Raw genomic sequence first — 13035 nt, 5'->3', positions numbered from 1 at the left:
CTCACGGGTGGTCCCTCCAATCCCTGGTCCCTCGCTCATTGGCCCCTTTCTTTTGGTCCCCCCCCGGTTCCGGTTTCCTCTGTCCAGACCTTGGGCATTAAAATTAGCCATGACCTGTCCATGCATTCACAAATCAGTTCCGTTGTCTCTTCGTGTTTTTTTTCCCTTCGTCTTATTCGTAAGATTTCTCGTTTTTTTTCTGTTGATGCCCTCAAATCCATAGTCATCGATCTTGTCATCTCTCGCCTTGACTATGGAAATGGCCTGTACGTTGGCATTCCCGCCTATGAAACTCGTCGTCTTCAGGCCATTCAAAATCAGGCGGCTCGTCTTATCTTTCGCCTACCTAAATTTTCTCACATAACATCCACTCTTAAGTCTCTTCATTGGCTCCCTGTTAATTTTAGATCCTTTTTCAAACTTGCCTGTCTGGCCTTTCGGGCTCATCATCATTCTGCCCCACACTTCATCAACTCCCTCATTACTTCCCACGCTCCCAGACGAACTCTTCGGTCCTCATCACTTTCTTTGCTTCACGTCCCCCGCTTTCGCAAAACTCGCACTGGGGGCACCCGCTTCTCGGTCTTGGCCCCCCGGTTTTGGAATAGTCTTCCTCTCTCTATTCGTTCCATTCCCATCTACACCCACTTCCGTAAGGCCCTCAAAACTTTCCTGTTTTCTCAGGCTTTTCCTAGCTAGTCCTCTTGGGTTTCTTTGTGAGCTTGGATGAGTCCTCAGCGCCAGGAAGCCGCTTGGCCACAGTGCGCTTTATCAAATTCCCCTTTTCATTTCATTTCATTTCAGTGCGCCTCAACAGGCAAGGGTCCTAAACGTAGTGCGCCTCACTACATTTTGGGCCCTTGCCTGTCGCGGGTACTTGGGCCTCCCACACGAGTGAGGCACCGTTTTTATCGGGGGACCCGGGGGAACGCTGGGTGGTAGGAAATTTGTGTCAGCCCGGTGATGCCTCAACTTTCCCACACAAAAATGTGTGAAAAAGGTGATGTTTTCAGCTAAATTTGAGGTTTGCAGGGCATTCTGGGTAAGGAAACATTGGGGGATCCACGCAAGCCATACCTCCCTGGAATCCCCCGGGTGTCTAGTTTTCAGAAATGTGTGGGTTTGGTAGGTTCCCCTAGGTGGCCGCTAAGCACCGGGCCAAAAACCTAGGTAACCCCCCTTGCAAAACCAGGTCGTTTTGAGGTAGGCAATTTTCATGTCACCTCAATACGTTTTGGGCCCTTGCCTGTCGCGGGTACTTGGGCCTCCCACACGAGTGAGGCACCGTTTTTATCGGGAGACCCAGGGGAACGCTGGGTGGTAGGAAATTTGTGTCAGCCCGGTGATGCCTCAACTTTCCCACACAAAAATGTGTGAAAAAGGTGATTTTTCCAGCTAAAATTGAGGTTTGCAGGGGATTCTGGGTAAGGAAACGTTGGGCGATCCACGCAAGCCATGCCTCCCTGGAAGCACACGGGTGTCTAGTTTTCAAAAATGTATAGGTTTGCTAGGTTTCCCAAGGTGCCCGCAGAGCTAGGGTTCAAAAACTACAGCTAGACATTTTGCCAAAAAAGGGTCATTTTTCACTGCGAAATTGAGGTGTGACCACGTTGCGTTTTGCACCGTTTCCTGTCGCGGGCACTAGGCCGACCCACACAAGTGAGGTACCGTTTTTCTCGTAAGACTTTGGGGAACGCGGGGTAGGTGGAAATTTGTGGATCCACGCAGATTCCGGAACTTTCCAGCACAGAAATGTGGGGAAAATGTGTTTTTTTGTCAATTTCTTAGGTTTGCAAGGTATTCTGGGTAACAGAACCTGGTGGGATGCAGTCAAGTCACCCCATCCTGGATTCCCCTGGGTGTCTAGTTTTCAAAAATGTATAGGTTTGCTAGGTTTCCCAAGGTGCCCGCAGAGCTAGGGTTCAAAAACTACAGCTAGACATTTTGCCAAAAAAGGGTCATTTTTCACTGCGAAATTGAGGTGTGACCACGATGCGTTTTGCGCTGTTTCCTGTCGCGGGCACTAGGCCGACCCACACAAGTGAGGTACCATTTTTATCGGGAGACTTAGGGTAATTCAGATTTGTAAAGGAACTGTTATTATCTATTGACTTTCGATGCATTTCTGCCTTCCAAATGAAAGATATTGTGTAAAAAATAAGTCATTCTAAAAAATGACTGATAATTCTCATGCTAGTATGAGTATTCCCAATTTCAGAAATGTGCAAATATCTATTTTTTCTAAACTCTATATTTTGTACCCATTTCAGAAATACATAGGTGTCTTTCATACCGATTTTTCCATGTCCACATTTTTACAGAATAATTACTATATACCCGGTACATAATAAAAAACCATTGCAAGTTGCTGCTCAGTTTTTGGCTCTGGGTTCGTCGGGTTCTTGGTGAACCTACAAGTCCTATATATCCCCACAACCAGTAATGTCCAGCGGATGTAATGGTATATTGCTTTCAAAGAGCTGTCATAATTAGACGAAGTTACAGGTGAAAACGTTGACACAAAAGGCTGTTTTTTTCAACTAATTTTCAATTTTTCCTATATTTAACTGTTAGTTTCTATAAGAAAACCTTGATGGATCTACAGAAATGACCCCTTGCTGAATTCAGAATTTTGTCTAATTTTTGAAAATGTATAGCTTTCCAGGATCCATTATTGCTTTTGTACCCATTTCAGCCATTAACTGGAAGGAGGTCAAAAGCACAAAAAATAGCAAAAATAGGCTATGTCCCAGAAAAATGCCAAAACTGTGTAAAAAATGTTGGGTTTCTGACAAAAGTCTGGTATCCCCGAAAATCTGGGAAAATGGTGATTTCAACCCCACAAACCCTTTTTTGATAACATTTGCAGGGAAAAACCCAGATGCTTTCATTTGCAGCCCTTTTTTCCCATTTTTCAGAAAAAACCCAAAATGTTGCTGTATTTTGGCTCATTTCTGTAACCCCTCTAGGAGAATCCACAAACCCCTAGTACCTTTAGAATCCCCATGATGTTGGAAGAAAAGGAAGCAAATTTGGCGTGGATACCTTATGTGGTCAAAAAGTTACAGGGGCCTCAGCGCGCACTACCCCAAATAGCCAAAAAAGGGCGAGGCACAGTAGGGGAAAAGGCCTGGCAGCGAAAGGGTTAAAAGAAGTACGAATCTTCGAGACCAACTTGTCCACAAGAGACCTAAAACTAAACCACTACCAGGTGTAGGGACCCTATGGGACCTCCCAGCAGTTCGCGGTCACTTTCGATGTGGGTCGTGTGCGGCCTGTCCACAAACACAGCAGTCAAAATCTGTGGACATAGGCACAAACAGAACGTGGGTATAGAATAGGTTTACCAACTGTAAGAGTGACAAACTGATTTATTTAATAACTTGTCCATGCAAATTGCAGTATGTGGGCATGACCACTCGAAAGGTCAAACTAAGGATCTCTGAACATAAGAGTACAGTGAGATGTTAAAAAACAAGCCACAAGACTCACAAGACATTTCTTAGAAGCCAATCATGGTGCTGAAGAGTTCACTTGGACAGTCCTGGAACAACCATTTATCCCCACACATGTCACTGCTATCTCTATTCATTAGAGAACAGAAATGGGTGTTTAAATTATAAAAGTGATAAATCAGGACTAAATGATGAGATACCGTGGGCTGCACTGTGATTATGAGTAAATGGCTATATTGGTCTATAATTCAGGAGCATGGCATTGTGTCACTTTTGATATATGGGAAAATTTGAATGCAAACACATTGATTACAATGAAAGACTCAGTCGTCCATGTTTTTATCATTCATTGAGGACCTCCTGGGTTTCCTAGTAGATACGCTTTAAAACACACTCGTAACATCAGGTGCCTGACTGCATGCCTCGTAATTCTTAATGTACGTTGGCCGTAATCACAATGACTATTAGGAGGGGCTCAGTCGCTTATTCATAGAGCACTCGCTTGTAACCCCTTGGTTTTTCTATGGAGACATCTACACATAGCAGTATGTTTTCTAACACTTGTAACATCTCTGCTGTCTCTTCTCCTCGTGGCGCATGATATCGAGGTGATTATGTACCCCGATATCTTTATGGGTAATATTGTTTCGATGCAGATATTAAGAAGGACAGATAGTCGCGAGAGAGCAGGAGGGGTTCTGTATGAAGCATCAACACAAAATCAATGTCATCTCCATGACGAGAGATAATATATGTATATATTAGTTCTGGTTTCTGACCAGATAAAAAATTGGAGGTCACAAATGGGAAGAATTATGGACACCAAAAGGGTCTATTTTCATATGGTAAATTTTATTTGATTTTGAGTAGTCCGTGTCTGGTCTTATTAAGGGAATATCCGGACGTAGTCTTTCCTCAGTGAATATGAGATACACGTGACGTGCACTGTTCCAACTACATTTCGCAGGAACCGTGCACTACTTTTTGGGAAAGCCACATGACCACTAATTGCCCAATGAACTGCTTTTGACATCTCTCACTTTTCTCTTCAAAAATGGCGTCGCTTTTTTGACCATCACCTCCCCATAAGGCTTTTGTAACCGCCCGAGGTACCGACGGATAGGTAAGCTATGCGTTACATTTGTCCGCTTTCCTCCTCCGAGATTAATCTCTCTGATAGTTCGGACGTCTCGAGATAGAACGAGACCCTGTTTGCCTAGTCTGCTACCCGACCCCATTATGATAAGTAAGGGCGAGGTCGCTTGGTGTTTTCTAGAGTGATTGCCGACTTAATATGCGAAATGTAAGGTTGCATCGGGCAGTAGTGCTTAGAGCAAGGCGGGTGTTGTGGTATAGCGATTTAAATATAGCTTCATAAGCGTGCTCATAAGCAGACAAGTAGGGCTTTGTGATGACAACGTTTACACCACGTTTCACTGCGGGTGGGTTTTAATCATTGATTTTGCAAAAAATTCAAAAGAGGAGTTTCTTACAGTCGCTCCTATCCGGGCATATAGGTCTCTCTAAAACTAGGAGTCTCATATTGTAGATTGTCTCTGAAGAGTATATCCTTTTGTACTGGAGGTGTATATAGAGAAGGTTTCTATTTGAGACTCGTATTAGCATTTAGAGTATTGAACTCAACATTTGAGGGAACATTTTTAGAGTCATTATCCTGTTGTCATGTGTATGCATTGTGCGCTTTTTTAGCAGTCGAAAATGAGGGTAATGAGATAACAAAATGACGATGAATGCTGTTTGTTCTTTCCTATGTTCTCTCACAGAGCGGTGCCTCCTTTCCTGAGCCGTTGCCAGGTGAGGTGGGGTCCTTTCCTCGTGCAATACAGGTAAGCGTACATTATGACTAAATGATTGTGAAGTACTAGAGATCATAGATGACAGTTAGCAGGTCACTATGGATCGATTTGTATTTTGAGCTCACAGAGCCTCTTTGAAGGTGTTGCATCTTTTACAAATGGACCGTCATCTTATTCTTTTACAGATGCCACCAGCATTTCATAATTTGCAGAGGATCTGTATATCCCTGAATACAGGTGACTAGGTTGTATTGGTTCCAACCTTTTCTTCTTTTTACAACATTTATCATTTTTTTCACTTATAAAGTAGCAATAGTTTTGTGGTCCTGAAGAAGGCCTAGGATAGTTTGAATCCAATTGGCTGAAACATGTTGACCCCTGGTTTCTACTTATAGACAGTTATTTGGTCAAAACTGTCATTGCACTGTTTTTAATTTGAACAGTGGAAGACACCAATTAAAATATTTTGTCTCTCATCGTTCAATTTTAACTCACTATATCTCACTTATATGCACTGCACTCATCACTCCTATACAAATCTTCAGCTCACATCTGTAATCTGATACAGCATGTTATATCGCTTTAAGGTGAATAGCAAAAACACCGTGAGCTCCCCTTTCCTGCTGAAGGGGTTGCAGCCCTTGGTGACACTATGGTGTCACTAGGAGGAGACTAAGATGATGAAGCATGTCACCATTGGTAAGTGATGGGAATCTGTCCTCTTTAAAGAGATTTTGCGTTTGGAAAAAGGTTCAGTGTTGCAGTTTCTAGAGGCCCTGTGTGGTTCACAGACACTTAAATATTACTTTTATAGGAATAGACCTGTGGATATTGTGTTTTGTATGTAGTACTTTTGTTGGAGAGTATATCCGTGCTAGGTCTTTAAATGTTCCCTTAGACCCTCTTTCTATCTTATAGTTTTCTAACTTTAGTTCCACTTTGCCCCTCTGTGGCATTAAATTTGATTTAACCATTAAATCTAATTTAATGTACTGATTTCAGTACCAACCTTACCAGTCCCATTCAGATGTTAGCAGGTCTGGGGTGCCAGCTTGTAACTCTGTAACTGCCAAAGGGGCTACTAGCATTTGCTCAGTAAAAACGACAATTTAGGGGTTTTTACAGCTGGAATATATTAAAGTACAGGTATGACTGTTTGATGTACACAGTACCTTAAATGGCAAAGTTCAGTTAGCAGTTTAAAACTTCTCTTCCAGCCTGCAGTGGCAGCCTGGGAGCCAGGTTTTACCTTGCCCCACTCAGGGTGGCACAGTAAGTACTGCACTTATTGGGGGACACTCTAATTTACAGGCCCTAGGTACCCTGGTATCATATACTAGGGGCTTACAAGTAATTGTTGCTATGCCAACTGGGGACAAGGCAATTAAAAATGTGCCATTTTAAGGGTCAGAAGACACACAATTGATGGATGGAATGTAGAACAAATCAAAACATTCGCCCCCAGTCAAGAGATATGGGTTAAATCCATAATTCTTTTGCTCACCGAGCCACCCCAGTTCAAACCTGGCCATATGCAAATCAGTCTTGACCCTGTGCCTCATGGGAACAGTCCAGCCGGAACTGCCAAGCCAGGTCCTCCCTGGACCGGAAACAAGCATCCTAGGACCGGTTTCCGGGTTTCACCCCTCCATCAGCCAGGATAGCTTGAATCTAGTGGCCCAGTGAGCCCAGGACCCACGTCTGGGCATACCCGGCGCACTTAGGGCGAGGAAGCAGAAGACACACAATTGATGGACGGAATGCAGAACAAATCAAAACATTCACCCCCAGTCAAGAGATCTGAGTTAAATCCATCATACTTTTGCTCACCATGCCACCCCAGTTTAGACCTGGCCATATGCAAATCAGTCTTGACCCTGTGCCTCATGGGAACAGTCCAGCCCGAACTGCCAAGCCAGGTCCTCCCTGGACCGGAAACAAGCATCCTAGGACCAGTTTCAGGGTTTCACCCCTCATCAGCCAGGATAGCTTGAATACAGTGGCACAGTGAGCCCGGGATCCATGTTTGGTCATACCCGGCATGTTCTTTTCAGTACGATTGCCGACCTCATTGACAATACTGCAGTGAATATAGCTGGTGGGTATATGCCTCTCTCCCTTGAGGCTTTCTCTGGGTTGGTGTGAATGTGCTCACCCCCCAGTTTGGACTATGGCTCTTTCCTAGTGAAGTGAGCGGGTTATTGCATGGATAACAATGTTCAATGTATTTTTATGGAAATTAAACTTGAGTGCTAATATGTAATCATCATCAGACAGAAAACGACTGAAGCATGGTGAATGTAGGTCAAAAAATTACAGTATTCCACAGATAAGAACAAATGGATATTTTACGATTACACTATATAACCTTCACTGCACACACACGCAAACGGTGTGTGCAAGCTACATCAAATCAATGATTACCTAGTGTAAAAATGTCATATGTGTGTGTATTTTATAAAGTAAATACATTACAAATAATCTCACAGTGGCAATAGGATCATATTACTTTTCTGTTACCATGCCATTAAAATTGCACCCACATCAAGTGTTACAGCTGATCATAAAAAAAAACCCGAAAATGCTCACCAATTAACCGGAGCACCGCTGCCACAGAAATATCAGAAGTAAACGTCACATTGAGACAACCCTTTTTGCATTTTACCCACTTATCCATAATGGGCCAGAGCTCCTTGCTAGAAAAAGAACAAAAAATAATTGATTATTATGTTAATTAGTAATTGTAGCATTGATTTCTGTATGACTGCAGTGCTACCTTGCATGGATGTTTGAATTGTACTTTGGTCTGATGTACAAATCTCTACATAAATTCAAACAGAGTCAGGAAGAAGCCTACAAGTCTGGCAAAAAATGCTTTAGTGCTCACACAAGTAGCTTCTAAAGAAATAAAGACATTAATGTTCTACAAACTGGAATATAAAACAGATCTAATACTATCTAATATTATAATACTGTAAATAAAAATCTCAACATACTGCAGACTAAGCAAGATTCACATTTCAAAGATGTTTGGGCCACGAGGTCAAAAGCTCAAAGTAGGACTATAATTGTCTGTAAAATGAGTTCTTCTGCTATATATTTTCCCCACATCAATACTTTAACCTGCTTATGTTCATTTGGCTAAATGGACTTATAACACCCTTACTAGAGGAGCTGAATAACAGAGGTCCTAATAATATCTAAAGGAATCCTACAAGGCTGTCTGCCTCGTCTTCCTTTTCCATGTAACTTGGAAATGCTACAGCTCCTCTTGGCCCAAACCTTGGGATGAATAGGCCACAAACGGGAAAACTACAGTTATTTTTCCTTCAGGAGCATGGAATCTTCCCAACCACCACAGGCTTGTATTAAAAGCAGCAAGTTAATTAGCAAGGAAAAGATTAGAGAAAAGACCAAACAAAGGGTTTTTTATGGAAAAATTGACTTCTTAAGGATGTGATAAAGCATCAGAATTCTAACAATGTATAAAGCACCTGGTAGCAACATCACAGATTTGGAGATGTGAAATATTTACTTAGGGCATCAAAAACAGAAGTCAAATCTTAAGGTATCAAAACATCATACTAAAGAAAGGAGGCTTTCGTCAGGGGCAAAGAATAAGAAAATAAACAATACTAAATGTTCAGAACAAGTTACTGATCATTCTGGTAGATACTCTAATTGTAGACTCCTCCCTTTTGAATAGTTCCCAGACACCAGACAATCTAGAAAACCTTTAGCAGTACCCCTGCAAGGCCGTAGGTGGCAATATGTGGTTTTACACCAACGTCGTTCCGCTTTCTGGGCTGTACATGCCCCCAGATACAGAGCCCAACAAGATTGTGTGAACCAGTGAGCAAATCGCTATCCTTGGGACCATTATAGGTGGGAAGGGTGTAGTTTACAGAATGGAAAGGGTTAGTGAGGAATCTGCTTTGAGATACATCTACCAGATAGCATTACTGAAGGTAAGTAACTAGTTCTTCTGATCGATACTTCTAACCGTAGAATCCCTACCTTTTGAATAGATACCAAAGTAGTACCTCCGAGGTGGTGGGTCTGTGAACAGGCTCAAACCAAATATTCTGGCAAGACCAAGCGGGGTAACGTGCCCTTCTTGTCGGACCGGGCTGTCCAGCCAGTAGTGCTGCATGAACATGTGGAGAAATGCCCACTTTGCCTGGCAAATGTCCAGAACAGGGAGTCTGCATACCGACGCAGTGGTAGTGGCCTTGGCTCTGGTGAAATGAGCCTGCAAACGTTTCGGGAGCTGCTTCTTGGCAGGCACATACAGAGCACGATCCACCAACAAATTGTCTTCTTATGTACTGCCTTGCCCTTCTTTGCTCCTGCTAATCCCACAAAGATTGTCCACAATTTTCTCTGGCACAATCGATGTAAAAGCGAAGAGTTCCTTTAGAATCCAGCCGTTGAAGTCTCTCCTCCTACTTAGAAGGGTGAGGTGGACTGAAGAACGTCAACAGAGTAATATTTTGCCCCAAGTGAAATGGGGTCACCACTTTCAGAAGCATTCTTAGGATCAGTTTGTCCAGTTAAAATATGATGTATGGCAGATTGGTGGATAGGGCTTGTAGCTAACTCACCCACTACGCCGATGTTATGGCAAAAAGTAAGGCTGTCTGAAGGTCAGAAACCATATAGGACAGCTATCCAGCGGTTAAAAAGGAGTGCATATGAGGAAAGTAAGGATCAAATTCAATTCCCACTGGGGTAAAATGATCGGAGTAGGTGGAAACATATGTTGTAAACCTATAAAGAAATGTATCAAAGGAGGTGACTGAAACAAAGAAGGCTGATCCGGCAGCTACAAAAAAGCAAGGCCTTGCTGTGCAGTAGATAACCTTAAACACCACCACAACTTTGGACAGTGTGGCATGAAGTGGGTCAATTTGGCAGTCAGTACATTAACTCACAAGTTTATCCCATTGGCAGTCATATACCGATGTTGGCTGCTAAGATAAAATTAACAACCTCTGCAGTTAGGTCAAAAGCACTCAACTGCTGCTGCTCAATCTCCAAGTATGGAAGAGGAGTCTGCACAGCCCAGAATGCAGGCCCCCACTATGCTGCTGCTCCAGAAGATCCTCTTGAAACAGCAGTCTGATCAGAGGGTAGAAGCTCATGCCCAGGAGTTACAGATACCACGCTAGCCTAAACTGAAGCCACAAGGATGAATTGGACCCGGTCGTTTCTGATCTCCCAAGAGTACTTGGGGCATGAGATATATTGGAAGACAGTGTACAAAGCCCAGAGTTCCACTCTAGATAGAGCTCATCTCCCAGAAAGAGAGACACTTTGGAAATTCAACACCTTTTCTGAGGTAGACTCTATCTAACCGCAGATTCCTCTGACAATTTCCCCAGGTGCCAGTCTGGATCAGGAAGCTTTCGTACTAATTCCATTGGGCATCACTAGATGGCGTCATGTGGTGCAGCGTCAAGTTCACTGCATCCCTCATATGATGCTGAGGGCACCATTTCTGTGTCACCTGCACATGCTGACATCAGTTTCTTTCTGATCTCAGTCCTTGCTGACGGATGTGGAGCGATGGAAATCAGAATATGGTAGTATGTCCGGATTGGAATATTATTCATGGATTTTGTGAGTCCATTCCACTGAATGGAGCGGAGGGTGGGTCAGTTAGTAATCGGCAGTTAGATCTAGACTTTCAGAAAAGGCATTACGACCCTTCTAATAGAGTTTTCTAACCGCAGATCCCTCACCATGTGAACAGATCGGAAGGCAGTACCTCTGCGGATGGAGGGTCTGTGGAATGGTTCAGACCAGGAAATCTTGCAGGACTGATCGGGTGAAGTGCCTGTCCTGCTAAACATGACGGTCCAGGCAATAAAGCTTTTCAATTTTTTATTCAAACTTTTTTATTGTCAAAATATGTATAACAGAAAAGCAATGAACAGATACATAGTGAGAGATACTTACACACTACAAGGTAAGGTATAAAGCAGTATATAGATTAATTAGAGAATGTGCATTACATGAAATATGGTCTTACAGGTAGTCTTAATATAAGTAGAGGTGATGGCTACGGGCCTACTATAGGAAGCAAGGAGGAAGCAACAAGTATGAATGGCCCGTGAACAAGGACTGAGTAGATACTGGTATACAATAGTTGGTTGGTGAATGGAATGCCAGGGTGTGTAAATGAGGAATAGATAGAGGAGAGAGAACAAGCGAGGATGGGAGTAAGGGAAGGAGAGAGAAGAGGAGGGGGTTTGGTCTCCTGTTGTGTAGTCGGTACCAGTGTGGTTTTGGTGACTGAAGCTCTGCAAGACACTAAGATGTGTTTGTGGTTTTAGCTCTGGTACGTTAGAGCTATGGAAGGTCCACTTTTTGGAGACAAAAGTTCGAGTGAGTCCCATAGACTCCTTGAGCCGGAGGTGTTGTGTGCTTTCAAGTACATGTTGTTGTTGCCACTTCAAGTGGCATGTAAAATGCTCCACTAGCTCTTTTAGGGGCTTTCTGTAGTTGATTTCCAATCCAGCAGAATTGCTTGAGTGCCAAGGGCTAGCATGAGGTCGAGTAAAAGTGAATCTTGAGGTGATAGGTTGATGGTGGGATGATGTGCTGCAAGGCCAAGGGTTGATGTCAGAAGAGTTGGAGAGAAGTGGAAGTTAAAAATGTATTGGATGGTTTGTTGTATTTTGAACCATAGTGGTTGGCTATTTTGAAAGTGAGGAACACATGTTCAATCCACCCGGTGGCTTCCTCACAGTGCCAGCATTTGACAGATTGATGTATCCCCAGTTTGTAGAGCCCAGTCAAGTAGGATTTGTGAATTGACCAGAATCTAGATTGAACAATCGCCGGAGTAATTTTTGCTTGGAAAAGGGACTGCCAGATTCTGTGTCAGTAAAGCTTTTTGAACAAGTGGAATGACAACCCCGGTGCAGCCTTGAAAATGTCCAGAATGAGTACACAGTGTGCCAGCCCAGTGGTACTCACCTTTGCTCTGGTGGAATGAGCATGCAAGCCCTCAGTGGGCTTTTTCTTGGCCTGTCCATAGCAGATCTTTATGCAGACATTACACGCCATCAGATGATTTGCCTCTTTGCCTTTCTTAGCTCCTGAGCAATCAAAAAATTATTGTCATCTTGTTGGTAATCTCTGTGTCAGGATTCGTTGCCGGCTGAAACGCTACCTGCCGTTCCGAAACGAAATCGGCGGTACAGAAAACCTCCACGGAACTACATTACCCATGAGGCAATGCGAGGCACGTCGTACGTACATCAGAGGCAGCGCCGGAAGCAGGAAATAAAGCCACTTGAACTCCGGGCTGCGCTGCCGATTATTCGACCCAGATCCTTCTTGAAAGCAGGACGATCCTTCAGGCTGCTCCGCTGGGCGGTAAGAGTGTCACAGACACGAAACAATTGAACCGCCATTCTTTTTCGTGACCGGTGAGGGGTTCCCCGGTTACAAGTAACTCCTCTGTTGGATGAGACCTGCTAGATACGCAGTCTCGCGCAGAGGAGTGTTGACGCCCGTGAGAGGCACTTGGGCTGCGTTCTCCCTGTTGGAGAAACCAGGTACGGTTTCATGCAGGGGGAGTGATAGCGCCCGAGAAACCCTCCCATTCAGTGTGTGTGTGTGTGTGTTTGTTTCTCCGAAGGCAAAGCACGCAAATCGGAGTCTACATAGCACTTGTGTGGGGGCACTCACTGCTTGACTACCTTTTTACAACAATTACAGACCGTGTGCATTATTATCAAACCGTACTGTCA

At 43.7% G+C, this 13035-nt stretch overlaps 1 protein-coding gene across 1 annotated transcript in view; it reads right to left on the bottom strand.

Moving 5' to 3' along the window:
- ICE1 (interactor of little elongation complex ELL subunit 1) overlaps positions 1 to 13035 on the bottom strand; it is a 591393-nt gene that overhangs the window by 44874 nt on the left and 533484 nt on the right. Inside the window, exon 17 of the mRNA XM_085606774.1 lies at positions 7862 to 7968. Within this exon, the coding sequence (XP_085462900.1) occupies positions 7862 to 7968 (107 nt within the window). The remainder of the gene's footprint in view (positions 1 to 7861; positions 7969 to 13035) is intronic.

Source organism: Triturus cristatus, chromosome 5_2 (genome assembly GCF_964204655.1).
Source record: "Triturus cristatus chromosome 5_2, aTriCri1.1, whole genome shotgun sequence".
Taxonomy (NCBI): Eukaryota; Metazoa; Chordata; class Amphibia; order Caudata; family Salamandridae; genus Triturus; species Triturus cristatus.
The sequence above is the reverse complement of the archived record's forward strand: the minus strand, read 5'-3'. Positions and strand labels throughout refer to the sequence as shown.